Source organism: Jaculus jaculus, chromosome 8 (genome assembly GCF_020740685.1).
Source record: "Jaculus jaculus isolate mJacJac1 chromosome 8, mJacJac1.mat.Y.cur, whole genome shotgun sequence".
NCBI lineage: Eukaryota > Metazoa > Chordata > Mammalia > Rodentia > Dipodidae > Jaculus > Jaculus jaculus.
The window spans coordinates 11,688,151-11,701,306 of record NC_059109.1 but is presented as its reverse complement, the minus strand read 5'-3'; the positions used below and the strand labels follow the sequence as shown (position 1 = coordinate 11,701,306).

At 51.3% G+C, this 13,156-nt stretch overlaps 2 protein-coding genes across 7 annotated transcripts in view; both read right to left on the bottom strand.

Annotated features, from left to right (window-relative positions):
* Positions 1 to 7,455: 7,455 nt before the first annotated feature.
* LOC123462720 lies at positions 7,456 to 12,281 on the bottom strand. Its single transcript, XM_045155747.1, has 2 exons — positions 11,855 to 12,281; positions 7,456 to 9,726 (listed from the first exon to the last, which is right to left on the bottom strand). Exons 1-2 carry the CDS (start codon positions 12,175 to 12,177, stop codon positions 9,297 to 9,299), a joined length of 753 nt encoding a protein of 250 aa, XP_045011682.1. The 5' UTR covers positions 12,178 to 12,281; the 3' UTR covers positions 7,456 to 9,296.
* Positions 12,282 to 12,325: 44 nt separating this feature from the next.
* Positions 12,326 to 13,156, bottom strand: part of Ttbk1 (tau tubulin kinase 1) — a 56,230-nt gene continuing 55,399 nt past the window's right edge. For 3 of the 6 annotated variants that reach the window (XM_045157528.1, XM_045157532.1, XM_045157529.1), the window contains exon 15: positions 12,326 to 12,937. In XM_045157528.1, coding sequence (XP_045013463.1) covers positions 12,523 to 12,937 — 415 coding nt within the window. In that variant the 3' untranslated portion in view covers positions 12,326 to 12,522. The remainder of the gene's footprint in view (positions 12,938 to 13,156) is intronic. The other 3 variants (XM_045157531.1, XM_045157533.1, XM_045157530.1) reach the window with 2 other exon arrangements.

Genomic DNA, 13,156 nt, shown 5'->3' with positions numbered 1-13,156 from the left:
TGCCCACTAGGTGGCACAAGCATCTGGAGTTTGATTGTAGTGGCTGAGTGTCAGGCACTGATGAGGGGCCCTGGGCCACTGAGGGTTAAAGCAGGCCTGAGCTGTTGGGCATGCTTAAGGGCCCCAGGCCACAGGAAGTTGCAGCTGGCCTAGACCTTGATAACTTTGGGTCCCAAGGTGAGCAGGAGTGGGCCAACTCCCTCTACACAGGCCAGGACACCTGGATGTCCTGATAGGACTTAAGGTTTTGCTTTCCCCAGAGCCTTGTGACCTCTTGCCCCTTGGCCAGCACGCCCCTATATGTTAATTGGGGTATCGGCTAACAGCCTTTACATAGCCAATCCCCGTATGACCTTCACCCCATACCTTTTCCTGCCACTACTTAGACCCCGTGACCCTTTCCCACTCACCCATGATGTCACTGCATGCTAATTAGGCATCAGTGAGACATTTGAACTAACCAATCCCCTTCTGGCCCATACCTACCCCTGCCTCTTCCCACTCTTTTTTTTTTTTTTTAATATTTTATTTATTTATTTGAGAGCGACAGACACAGAGAGAAAGACAGATAGAGGGAGAGAGAGAGAATGGGCGCGCCAGGGCTTCCAGCCTCTGCAAACGAACTCCAGACGCGTGCGCCCCCTTGTGCATCTGGCTAACGTGGGACCTGGGGAACCGAGCCTCGAACCGGGGTCCTTAGGCCTCACAGGCAAGCGCTTACTGCTAAGCCATCTCTCCAGCCCCTCTTCCCACTCTTTTCACAAACACTTACAAACCCATTCCCCTGACAAATAAATGAGCTGTTGTCTGAATCTGTCTCCCAGGTGTTTCTTCCTGTCACCCTCACAGCCACTCAAGACCCTGTCCTGCAGTTGCCTGGATGCCCCAGGGACACCAAGGCACTGCGGCCCCAGGATGACCAGGAACCACAGCTGAGGCCCTGGTGCGCCAAGTCTCTCTCCTTCTCTCTCTCTCTCTAAAATAAAAAACAAAAGAAAGAAAAAAAATAAGGAAAGTCCTGAGATTGGGGCTCTTCTCAGAAGGCCCCCAAATGGGCAGCTACCCAAGCTCAAGTGCCTCTCTGTCCTCCTGGCTGGACATGTCAGTACATGAAATGGGCCCTGGCTAGGGGCTAAGGCAGTAACAGGTAAACAGCAAGTTCTCATAGAATTCCAGTCTCAGTTATGGGAAAGGGTGAAAGTCCGCAATTTCTTAATTGTAAAACAGTTGGCTTCTGTCCATAGGGCTCTTCAGGCATGTGAGTCCCTCACTGGAGGGCTGCAGGGTTGATACTGCTCCACTTCCTTGGTCACAGGCTGGTTGCAATCATGGATACCCACCCTCCAAATGGGGGTGGTGCAGATGCCCACACTGACCAAATAGGATGCATATTTAGAACAAAGGAGCTGGTCCTATGGCCCTGGGCACCTAAAGTCTCTCCTGTTTTAAGGAATGGAATGTCAGGTTCGGCCTGAGTAGGCCCAAAAGTGTGTAAACAGGCAGGCGATCTGGGTGTCCAGTGGACCTTCCAGAACTATATATACTTTGGGTGAGCTTAAAAAAAAAAAGTTATGTAACCTCCCACATAACTGTGGCATGATCATGTTAGGTAACTTGACTTTGGCCGCTAGCCGCCTTTGTTAGGATGAGTGTGAGGACGCCACACGTGGTATGCGGTGGTGAAGCCGGGAACAAAAGGAGGGCCCCTCTCGCTGCTGCTTCCCTTGCCTCTCCAGCCCACCTCCGCAGTCGAGGAGCTCGGGACCTGACAAATGACCCCAGTCTCACACTCCTGCGCTTTTCCATAGTACCCCTGCAGCTGGGAATGGCCTGTCCTTTTTGGCTGTCCTTCAGAATTAAGTCCAAGAGATAAATCCGTCAGGGCCTTTCTCAATGCCCCACTCGGGTCTGGGAGTTCCTGCATCGAGGCGCACATCACACAAGGTGAAAGTGAACCTCCAGCCAATTGCTCCAGAACTTTCCGAGCTGTCCCTGTCCTGAACAGGGCATAGCCTCTGGGACCGGTGGAGCTCCGGAGTAGCTCGCAGAATGGGGTTGAGGGAAACCAGTTGTGAAGGCCTGAACCTGTGACCGCAGCACAGGGGAGGGGAAGCGACGCTGGGAGGAGGAAGCCAGTTTATCTTCAACCACACAGCAGGTTCCAGGGCACCTTGGATTGCCTGAGACCCCGACTCATGAAAAAAGAAAGAAAACCCGTGAGTCCCAGGCAAGCCTGGGTTACAGCGATAGATATTCTGCCTGGGAGACAACCGCAAGGATGCCAACAAAGACAACAGCAACAGGAAACTGGATGGTTCCGAGGCTGTCCTGAGCTAGAGTGCGGTGTACCCCGCCCCCCACATCATTTTCCTCTGTCTGCTTGCAGATAACTAAATAAACACGTGGTTCATGTGTCTCCATTCACACACACACACACCCCTGAAGAAGTAAGTAAATGAAATAAATAAAATGAGATGCTTTAAAAGAAAAAAAAAAAAACCCCAACAGGTCAAAAACAAGCAAAGAAACATACACACGCACACAAAAGAAAGACAAAAAGAACTGCATTGAAGGAATGAATTACTGATGGAATACCAAATAATTAATAAGCTATGGCATTCTTTCATTCATTCAGTCAAATAGAGTAAGATACCATTTTTCATCTGTTTGATTATTCTGGGGATTTCTCCTATATTAGACTTCAGAAAAGTAATAAAATTTGGAGTTATGATACTTATTTTGGTGCTATTAGAAATAGTGAAAAATTGGGCTGGAGAGATGGCTTAACAGTTAAGGCACTTTCCTGGGAAGCCTAAGGACTCATGCTAGACTCTCCAGATCCCATGTAAGCCAGATGCACAAAGGTGAAGTAATTGCAAGATCACACATGCCAGGAGGTGGCGCAAGCGTCTGGAGTGCAATCTCAGTGGCTGAGGCCCTGGCATGCCAATTCTCTCTCTTTCTCTCTCTCTCACTCTCTCTCTATACTTCTCTCTCTTTCTAAAATAAAAAAAAAAAAAAGTGAAAAAACCAGAAGGAATCTAATGAAAAATCAGTATGAAGCCAGGTGTGGTGGCACATGCCTTTAATCCCAGCACTTGGGAGGCAGAGGTAAGAGGATTGCCATGAGTTCGAGGCCACCCTGAGACTCCATAGTGAATTACAGGTCAGCCTGGGCTACAGTGAGACCCTACCTCAAAAAAGAAAAATCAGTATGGAGCTGGTTACTTATGAAACTTGTGGGTTTTGGAATGTTGCATAGACAAGGAGCATCATCATTGCTGGTAAGATGTAAAAAGGTTGGGCTGGAGAGATGGCTCAGCAGTTAACGTACTTGCCTGCAAACCTAATGACTCGGGTTTGATTCCCCGGTACCCATGTAAAACCAGATGCACAGTGGTGCATGCATCTGGAGTTCGTTTGCAGTGGCTAGAGGCCCTGGTGTGCCCATTCTCTCTGCCTCTCTCTCTCTGCTTGCACATAGATAAACATAAATATATTTTTCAAAAAGAGAAGAATGGAGCTGGGTGTGGTGGTTGGTGCACGCCTTTAATTCCAGCACTTGGGAGGCACAGATAAGAGGATTTCATGAGTTCAAGGCCACCCTGAGACAACATAGTGAGTTCCAGGTCAGTCTGGGCTAGAGCAAGACACTACAGTGAAAACAAAAGCAAATAAACAAACAACAACAACAATATATTAAAAGAGTGAGAGAGAAGAATGTGAAAATGTTGCAGCCATTTTGGAAAAGTTAGGCAGTCCCTCAAAATGTTAAAACATAGTTCCCACTTGACTTAGCAATTCCACTACCAGGTGTATATATACCCAAGGGAGGAAAAAAAATGAACACAAAAACTTGAACATGCCAGGTGTGGTGGTGCACACCTTTAATCCCAGCCCTTGAGAGGCTAAGGTAGGAGGATCACTGTGAGTTTGAGTCCAGCCTGAGACGACATAATGAGTTCTAGGTCAGCCTGGACTAGAGAAAGACCCTACCTCGAAGAAAAAAAAAAAAAAGAAAAAAAATAAACTTGTACATGACAGAATTACTCATAATAGCCAAAGTAGAAACAGCCCAAAGTCCGTCAACTGATGAATGAATGATATATATATGGATGTGATGGATGTGATATATCCATACAGTAGAATATTGCTTGGTTACAAACAGGCAATGAAGCACTGATAAATGTTTCCATATGGAAGTGTCTTAAAGCTAAGCTAACTGGAAGAAGGTAGTCACAAAAGATTCCATCTCACATGATTTTGTTCATATAAAATATCTAGAATAAGTAGTTGTTTTTTTTTTTGAGGCAAGCCCAACAGACTGGCTTTTTTATTTATTTATTTAATTTTTTTATGAGAGAGAGATAGAGAATTGGCGCCCCAGGGACTCCAGCCACTGAAATCGAATTCCAGATGCATGCGCCACCTTGCACGCTTGTATCACTTTGTGCATCTGGCTTACATGGGACTTGAAGAGTTGAACATGAGTCCTTAGCTTCGCAGGCAAGCGCCTTGACTGCTGAGCCACCTCTCCAGCCCTCTTTTCCTTTTTCGAGATAGTCTCATATAGGCCCAGAGTGGCCTCAATCTTGCAAAGTGGCCAATGATGACCCTCAGCTTTTGATCATTGTGTTTCTACATCCCAAGTGCTAGAATTACAGGCATGTGCTACTGTATTAATTACTTTTCTTGATGCTGAGAAAAGATATCTGACAAAAGCCACTTAAGGAAGGGTTCGTTTTGGCTCACAGCTTGAGGTTGTCATGCAATATGGTGGGGAAGTCAGTGGCAAGGGCATGAAGCAGCTGGTTACATCGCAACAGCAGTCAGGAAGCAGAGAGAGATAAATGCTGCTGCTCCTTTCTCTCTCTCTCTTTCTGAGGTAGGGTCTCACTCTGGTCCAGGCTGACCTGGAATTAACTCTGTAGTCTCAGGGTGGCCTTGAACTCACGCGATCCTCCTACCTCTGCCTCCTGAGTGCTGGGATTAAAGGCGTGCGCCACCACGCCCGGCAGAATTTTAAAAAAAAGAGAGAGAGAGAAAGTCAGCCGGGCATGGTGGTACACATCTTTAATCCCAGCACTCAGGAGGCAGAGGTAGGAGGATCGCGTGAGTTCAAGGCCACCCTGAGACTACAGAGTTAATTCCAGGTCAGCCTGGACCAGAGTGAGACCCTACCTCGAAAAAAAAATTCTTTCTGGGTTCCCCGGCCCATGGGATGCTACCTCCCACAGTTAGTGTTGCAGTCAGGTTCACATTGCTCGTATAAATCACCCAACCAAGAGCAGCTTGTGGGGCAAAAGGAGGTTTGTTTTGGCTTACAGCTTGAGGGGGAAGCTCCATGATGGCATGAGCAAAGGGTGGACCTCACCCCCTGGCCCACATAAGGTGGACAACAGGAACAGGAGAATGTGCCAAACACTGGCATGGGGAAGCTGGCTGTAACACCCATTAGCCTGCCCCCAACAATACACTCCCTCCTGAAGGCATCAGTTCCCAAATCTCCATCAGCTGGGAACCTAGTGTTCAGAACACCTAAGTTTATGGGAGACACCTGAATCAAACCACCACAGTTAGGATGAGTCTTCCCTTGTCACTTGACCTAGTCTACAAACTCCCTTGCAGACATGCCCAGAGATTTGTCTCCTATATGATTATATATATTGTTTTTTCAGGTAGGGTCTCACTCTATCACTCTAGCCCAGGTTGACCTGGAATTTAGTTTTTAAATATTTTATTTATTTATTTAAGAGAGGGAAAGAGGCAGAGAGAGAGAGAGAGGGAGGGAGAGAGAGAGAATGGGCACACCAGGGCTTCCAGCCACTGCAAATGAACTCCAGCTGCATACGCCACCTTGTGCATCTGGCTTACGTGGGTACTAGGGAATCGAACCAAGGTCCTTTGGCTTTGAAGGCAAACGCCTGAATGGCTAAGCCATCTCTCAAGCTCCACTGTGTAGTCTCAGGCTGGCTCGAACTTGTAGCGATCCTCCTACCTCCGCCTCCCTGGTGCTGAGATGAAAGGTGTGTGCCATCACGCCCAGCTTTCCTATATGATTGTAGATTCAATCAAGTTGCAATTAACCATCACAGCTACCAAGCCTGATTCAGGTGGGGCTGGGATCAAAATCAAAATTGGCATATACTAGGCAAGAAGTCTACCAGCTGAGCTACATCTGCAAACCCTAAACAGGCAGAACTATAGGCAGAAAGTAAAGTAGTGATTGCTTAAAGGTATGGAACTGGAAAGACATGGACATCACTGCCAGTGTGTGGGAAGTTTATGGGTGATGGAAATGTTCTACAATTGACTGTGGCAATGCTTGTTCAACTCTATGAATATACTAGAAACTTCTGAGCTGCATAATTAAATTGGTGAATTGTAAGGTGTGAAAATTATATCCCAAGCTGGAGCGGTGGCTCAGCAGTTAAAGGCACTTGCTTGCAGAGCCTGACACCCTGGTTCAATGCCCAAGTACCCACATAAAGCCAGATGTACAAAGTGGTACACACATCTGGAGTTCGTTTGCAGTGGCAGGAGGCCCTGGCGCACCCATTCCCCCTCTCTCAAATAAGTGAAATAAATGAATATTTTCAAAAGGAAAACTATCCCAACAGTCAGTTTAAGAAGATAGGCGAGGGGCTGGAGAGGTGGCTTAGCGGTTAAGGCGCTCACCTGCAAAGCCTAAGGACCTGGGTTCGATTCTCCAGGACCCACATAAGCCAGATGCACAGGTGGTGCATGCGTCTGGAGTTTGTTTGCAGTGGCTGGAGGCCCTGGAGCTCCCGTTCTCTCTCTCTCTCTTTCTTTCTCTGTCTGTAATAAATAAATAAATAAATAAACAAATAAATAAAATAAATCAGAAAAACTTTTTTTTTTTTTGGTTTTTCGAGATAGGGTCTCACTCTGGTCCAGGCTGACCTGGAATTAACTCTGTAGTCTCAGGGTGGCCTTGAACTCATGGCGATCCTCCTACCTCTGCCTCCCAAGTGCTGGGATTAAAGGCGTGCGCCACCACGCCCGGAGAAAAACATTTTTTAAGGAAAGAAGATAGGCTAGAGCTGGAGAATAAGCACAGTAGAAGAGCACTTGCCTGGTTTGCATAACACCCTGGACTTGATCCTCAGAACTGCAGGGAGGAAAAGGAAAAGATTGGGGCTGGAGAGATGGCTTGGCAGTTAAGCACTTGCCTGCCTGTGAAGCCTAAGGACCCCAGTTCAAGGCTCAATTCCCCAGGACCCACGTTACCCAGATGCACAAGGGGGTGCACGCAGCTGGAGTTCGTTTGCAATGGCTGGAGGCCCTGGCGCTCCCATTCTCTATCTGCCTCTTTCCGTCTCTGTCTGTCTCTCTCAAATAAATAAATAAAAATAAATCTTTAAAGGTTGGGTAGATCAGTATTTCAAGACATATTGTTGGGCATAAAAAAAGCACATTTCAGAATAGTCAGTATAATATGCTCCTCTTTTTATTTATAAGAAATATATATGGACAGAAAGAGATAGCTATTGTTATAAACATAAAAAAAGGTCTGTAACGGTACACACCAAGCCAGTCACAAGTCATCTCTTGATGGTCAGATTCATGCACGGGGGGGGGGGGGGAGTGGTTCATGTTTTATTTTATATGCTTTTAGCATTTACTACAGGTATGTCCCGCTTTGGACATTTTAAACAAGAATGAAGATGACAGTACACGGGGCCCCACAGAAAGCCCTAGAACCCACTGTCTTTCAAGTCAGGGGGAAGGGGGCCCCAGGGGGCCAGGGAGGTTCTAGATGTCCAAGACCCCAGTTGTATCTCAGAGCCTGGCTTGACACAGAAATTATGTGTTCACTAGGTGAAGGAGTCGCTTCGAGTGAATTTAGGATTTAAAATGCAAAATACTGACGTCACTTTACGGCACAGTCTCCTTGGCCCACCCCCAAGGGCCGCAGACTTCTTACTCATCCCACCTTCCTCTTCACTCAAAGAGCCCCGCAGTGCCCACACGTCTCTTTTCCTCAGTTGTGGAAACTGGCTCATAAGCACGTACAAGGACAAGCTTCCTCCATTCTAGGGTTTCACAGTACCCAGTGACGACCCCCCCGCATCATGTGAGTAGGCCTTACCGTGGTCACCAACCCCAGTTAAGAGCCACCTGGGTCACTTCTGAGCCATTACTTTTTTTTTTTTTCTTTGAGGTAGGGTCTCACTTTAGCCCAGGCTGACCTGGAATTCACTACGTGGTCTCAGGGTGGCCTCGAACTCACGGTGATCCTCCTACCTCTGCCTAACCAGTGCTGGGATTAAAGGCGTGCGCCACCACGCCTGGCTTGAGCCATTACTTTTATAGGGGCACCATCTCTTACTCCAACCACTGAGACCACAGACACTGGATTAGAGATAAATAAACTTGAAGAGATAATTCAGTGCATAGTCCACATGTTATGAATAGGATAATGAGAAGTGCCCATGGTCAAAAACAGTTATCTCTTCACTGAGCTGAAGATGGTGGCACACATCTGTAATCCCAGCACTCAGGAGGCTGAGGCGGGAGGATGACAAGTCTGAAACCACACTGGGTAATATAGTGAAACTTTGTCTCAAAAAAGATTTTCCCCTCAGTGAAAACATGTATGATAGTTAGAAGTAATAAAGATTATAAACATATAAACAGTTGTTTTTTTTTTGAGACAGAGTCTTACATTTAGCCCAGGCTGGCCTTGAACTCTTGTCAGTTTCTCCTGTCTCTACTTCTGGAGTTCTAGACTACAGGAGTGAGCCACCATGCACAATTTTTTTCGGGGGTGGGGATGGTTCGAGGTAGGGTCTCACTGTAGCTCAGGCTGACCTGAAATTCATTATGGAGTCTCAGGGTGACCTTGAGCTCAAGGCGATCCTCCTACCTCTGCCTCCCGAGTGCTGGGATTAAAGGCGTGCGCCACCACGCCCGGCAATGCACAGCTTTTTTTTCCATCAGGTTTTTCATACCAAATAAACTGGCAACAATCCAATGAAAACTCTCCCACAGTTTTCAAAACGTTCTCCAGTTTAGATTTTCAGATAAGGCTTTGTGGACTTCCCAAAGAGTGACTCAATGAATAACTTGGGATACAAGTATACCAGCAGGGTACGCGTCTAGACGTGGAGAGGCCACAGACCATGTTAGCTTGTGGTTTCGGCGGGTTTTTCCTCTATCATTGGGAGCCGCCAATCTTAGGGTTTTCCCAAACGCTCTTGCCTCTGTTACCGTTAGAGCAAAGGAGAATCCCCCTCCTCCCTCTCTGTGTACCAAGCATCTCTAGACCGCCCTCAGCGGAGCCAACCAGGCACCTGACAACAAGCTTTGCTATCAAGATAATGGAAGCGGGGAGCGGGCAGTCTCCTGCGCCTGTGTGACCCTGAGTAAGTTACCTGTACCACACTTGACCTTCTGGTCTCCTCCTCCTCCTTGGTGGAGGGAATGTCTGCCTCCAGGATGGTCTCTGCTCGCCAAGCTCCATCCTGTGCTCTTCTCCCCTGCCCACCCCCAACCTCAGGGGCTGGGTCTTGCCCTGCCCACCCTTGGGAAGAAGAGGCCAAGCCAACAGAAAGGTCCACAGGCTTTTTAATGGTGCGATGGTTACTTCCCTTCCGAGACCCGATATCTAGTCGTGACAGCGCTTCCAGGGGTTGGTGTGGGGTGGGGCGTGGAATGGGCAGGCACGGGGTGGTGGCGAGGTGGGCGGAGGCCATGCAGTACCTGGGAAGGGTGGGTGGGTGTTACATTCTATTTGGCATGTAAACATTCTTCTGTGGCTTCCCAAGGAGGGAGAGGGCAACCCCCAGGTCTCCCCAGCCATGCCCAAGGGACTGAGAAGACTGAGCAAGTCAGACCTCTTGCAAGGAGCTGGGAAGCCCGGAGCCCGTGTGTGTGTGTGTGTGTGTGTGTGTGTGTGTGTGTGTGTGTTTGGGGGGGGGTCAGTAGGGCCTTTCTCCTGCATCCCTCTGCACACAGTATGGCTGGGGAGGGAAGGTGTGTTGAGAGGTGAGCATGTCTCACATCTGAGCCAGTGACATAGGTGGACAGAATTGGTTGTGGGGGGGGAATGGGTGGTAGAGGGACAGATTTAGGACCCGAATAGCCTGATACTGGGGATGGATGCTCTGGGAGGAAGGGGCTGCAGCTGGGTGGGGGAGCACTGAGAGGAGGAGTTTCCTCGGCCTTGGATCCTTCTAGGAGAAAGGAGCTGATGCAGAAGTCCCCAATCTGCCTACCTCTGCTGTCCCTCTTTCCCTCCTTTCCCCTAGCCTGGTGACATTCAATGACTCAGAAGGCCTGAGGTCAGCTGGAGCCCTAGGGAGGTCTGGAATCCAAAAGGCAGGTGGGGTGGGATTTGCGTCCCTGCGGGCCCAGGCGCTGAGTGAAGCTGGAAGGATGGGTCTGAGGCTCGCTGAGGCCTCTCTTTCCTCCCAACCCCAAACCAGGGTGTTGCTGGTCCTAGGACAGAGATGAGGGCTGGGGGGCCCCGACATTCACGGTTCGGTTCGGTTGGTGGCAAGGAGCAGGCCGAGGGCCTCGGCACTAGGGATCTCGCCCTGGTCCCCCGCCTGGCACAAGCTGATTGTCATTTAGAGAAGCTCTGGGTGGGAAGGGACAACCCCGTCACTCCCTCTGCTGGACCAGAGGGCAGTAGAGGGCCTCAGGGTGGACGAGGAGGGCTGTGTCCGGAGAGGTTTCCTGAGTGTTCGGGAGCTTCTGCATCAGCATGGGATGGATCTCGAAGGTTGCCCACCCCAGGGTGTCTCCCCTGGGCTGTTCTAGAGATGGTGTGTCCTTGGCATGGAAGCAGCTGCCCAGGCCTGCTGACTCTCTGGGAAGAGTTCAGCCAGTACCGGGGTGCTCCCAGAGGCCAGCCTCTTCCTAGGCAGCCTTCTGGGTGATGGAGGATGAATGCGGCCACACTGGTGGGGTGCCAAAGCCTGCCTTCCTCTTTCCCCGGGTGTCTTGGCTTCGTCTCTGAGGCTCAGGGAAGGATAGGAGGGCCCAGGGGTCCAGCTGGGGACAAAGGCTGCGAGTGCTGAAGGTAGAGAAAGCCTGCAGGGTTGCCTGCCCAGACAGGTGGGACTGGCTTCTGCAGCCAGGGTGCTGCCAACCCCAGATGGGCATTAGAAGCTCCTGATGAGGTGTGCGAGTTAGGTAGAAGCCAGAATGCAGGAGGCCCAGTGTCTATCACAGGGCAACTCAGCTGCATGGGGCTGGCTCCTGGCAAGCTGGGCCAGGCTGAAGGGTGAGCTAAGGGAAGGGAGAGAGGAGGCACCAACTCCTTTCAAAGAAGCATAAATCTGAATTGAAAATGGCCTTTCTGCCTGGGGTGGGGTGGGGGGCAGCTGTCTGTCAGTTAGTGGCCTGGTCCTGCTCCCTCTGCCCACTAGGGGAAGATGACTCCTGACTCACCCCACTCCTCACAGGTCAGAAGACAGGGACAACTGACCAGGGCCAGAACTGAGTCCCTGACCCTGAATCTCCCAAGGGCCAGCACAGAGAAGGGGACAGCTGGTCACTTTCCTCAGGAGCACTCAGGAGAGAGCAGAGGTGGCTGAAGCTGGACTAGGTAGGATGGAGGTTAGATGGAAGGAAGGATATCGTGATGGTAAGGGGTCCTGAGCGCTAAACGGGGGGTGGGGGGGGAGCAGAGAAGGGAGCGAAACCTTTTGAAAGCCTCCTTCAGATTCTCATTGGCAAATACTACTTGCCCTGGAAGGCAACCACACACCTCCAATGATGCCCACTGAGGCCGCACCCAAGTTCAGGATGAGGGGTGTCTCTGTACCCAAGAGGTACAAGGGGGCATCCCCTATCAAGAATCATTATGTCCACTGCCTCTCACCCAGAAATCCAGGATGACGCTGACCAGAAGTGTCCCCTCACATCTGGGTCCCACCTCTCCAAATCCCTGGCCACCACGGCTCCCAGGAGACTGTGCAGAGGCCAGAGCCTCCACTTCCGGAATTTGAGGCTGTTTCTCCAAAAGAGGGTGGTGGTGGGGGACAGGGCTGGCTGGAAGAGGGTCGGGAGGAGGAGGGCCAAGGCGAGCTGCAGGAAGTGTAAGCAGGTAGAAGCCTCCCCTAGGAGATATGGGCGCGCGGGGTGGGGGGACGGTGGGGGGCGGTGTGGAGAGTAGCCGAGGCCTGGTGGGCGAAGGGGGAGCATCCTCCGTAAAAAGTGGCTGAGCCTTCCCCGGGGGCAAAGTGTGTGTATGTGGTGGGGGTGGGGGGCCGCGGTGAGCCTGCCACGGGCAGAGGAGCGGCGCGAGGAGGGGAACGTCCGCCCGCTGGGGCGGCGGCTTGGCGGCGTGCACGTGCTCACGCGTGTCCTCTGGGGCGCGGGTGGGAAGCTGGGGCCGCGGCGGTGCGCATCAGGCGCGCGTAAGGCTGTGCTGGGAGCTGCTCCAGTGTAGGCCGGCTGCAGTTTTGGGGTGGGGAGGGCCGGAGTAAGGGTTTGGGCGGGGGAGGGGAGTGTGCTCCCCCCTCCCCCGTAGAGAGCCGCTGGGCATCATTATCTGGTCCCGGACCGGCCCTCCGAGACCGCTGCCCGGCCTTTGGTTGCTGCGCGCTGAGTCTGGAGTGGTTTCCCTCTAGGTCCTTTCTTGGAACCCCCAGGGGAGGAGGAGGAGGAGGAGGTGCCAACAGGTTGCGCTCGGGCCTGGAGGACCCCCCGGGGTGCGGGGACCCCAGGCCGAGCCTGGTGCGAAGGGGACGGGCTCTCTTTGCGGGGCAGGGACTGGCTCCTCGGGGACGGGGACGCGCCGGTGTGGCGCGCGGCGGTGGCGGAGGCCGGGAGGCCCGGGCTCCGGGGCGCTGCGGATCTGGAGCCTTGGGCTCGCGCTGCACCGGGGCCGCGGCTGGGGGGCTGTTTGGGGCGGAGGTCAGCGGCTGTGGCTGACCCTGTAGGCTTCTGCAGCTGGAGCCTGCTGGGGAGTGGAGGGCAAGAGAAAGAGAGGAGAAAGAAATAAAACAGGAGAGACTTTTTTTTTTCCCTTCCCCCAGTGGCTCCTGGGCATTTGAACCCTAGAGCTCTGTATCTTTAAAGAGACCAGGCACCCGAGAGTAAACGGAGGCCTGGTGGTCCATCCTCCAGGGCAGGACCCTCAGGAGCCACACACTCCTCATAGATTTATGCATGCTAATCT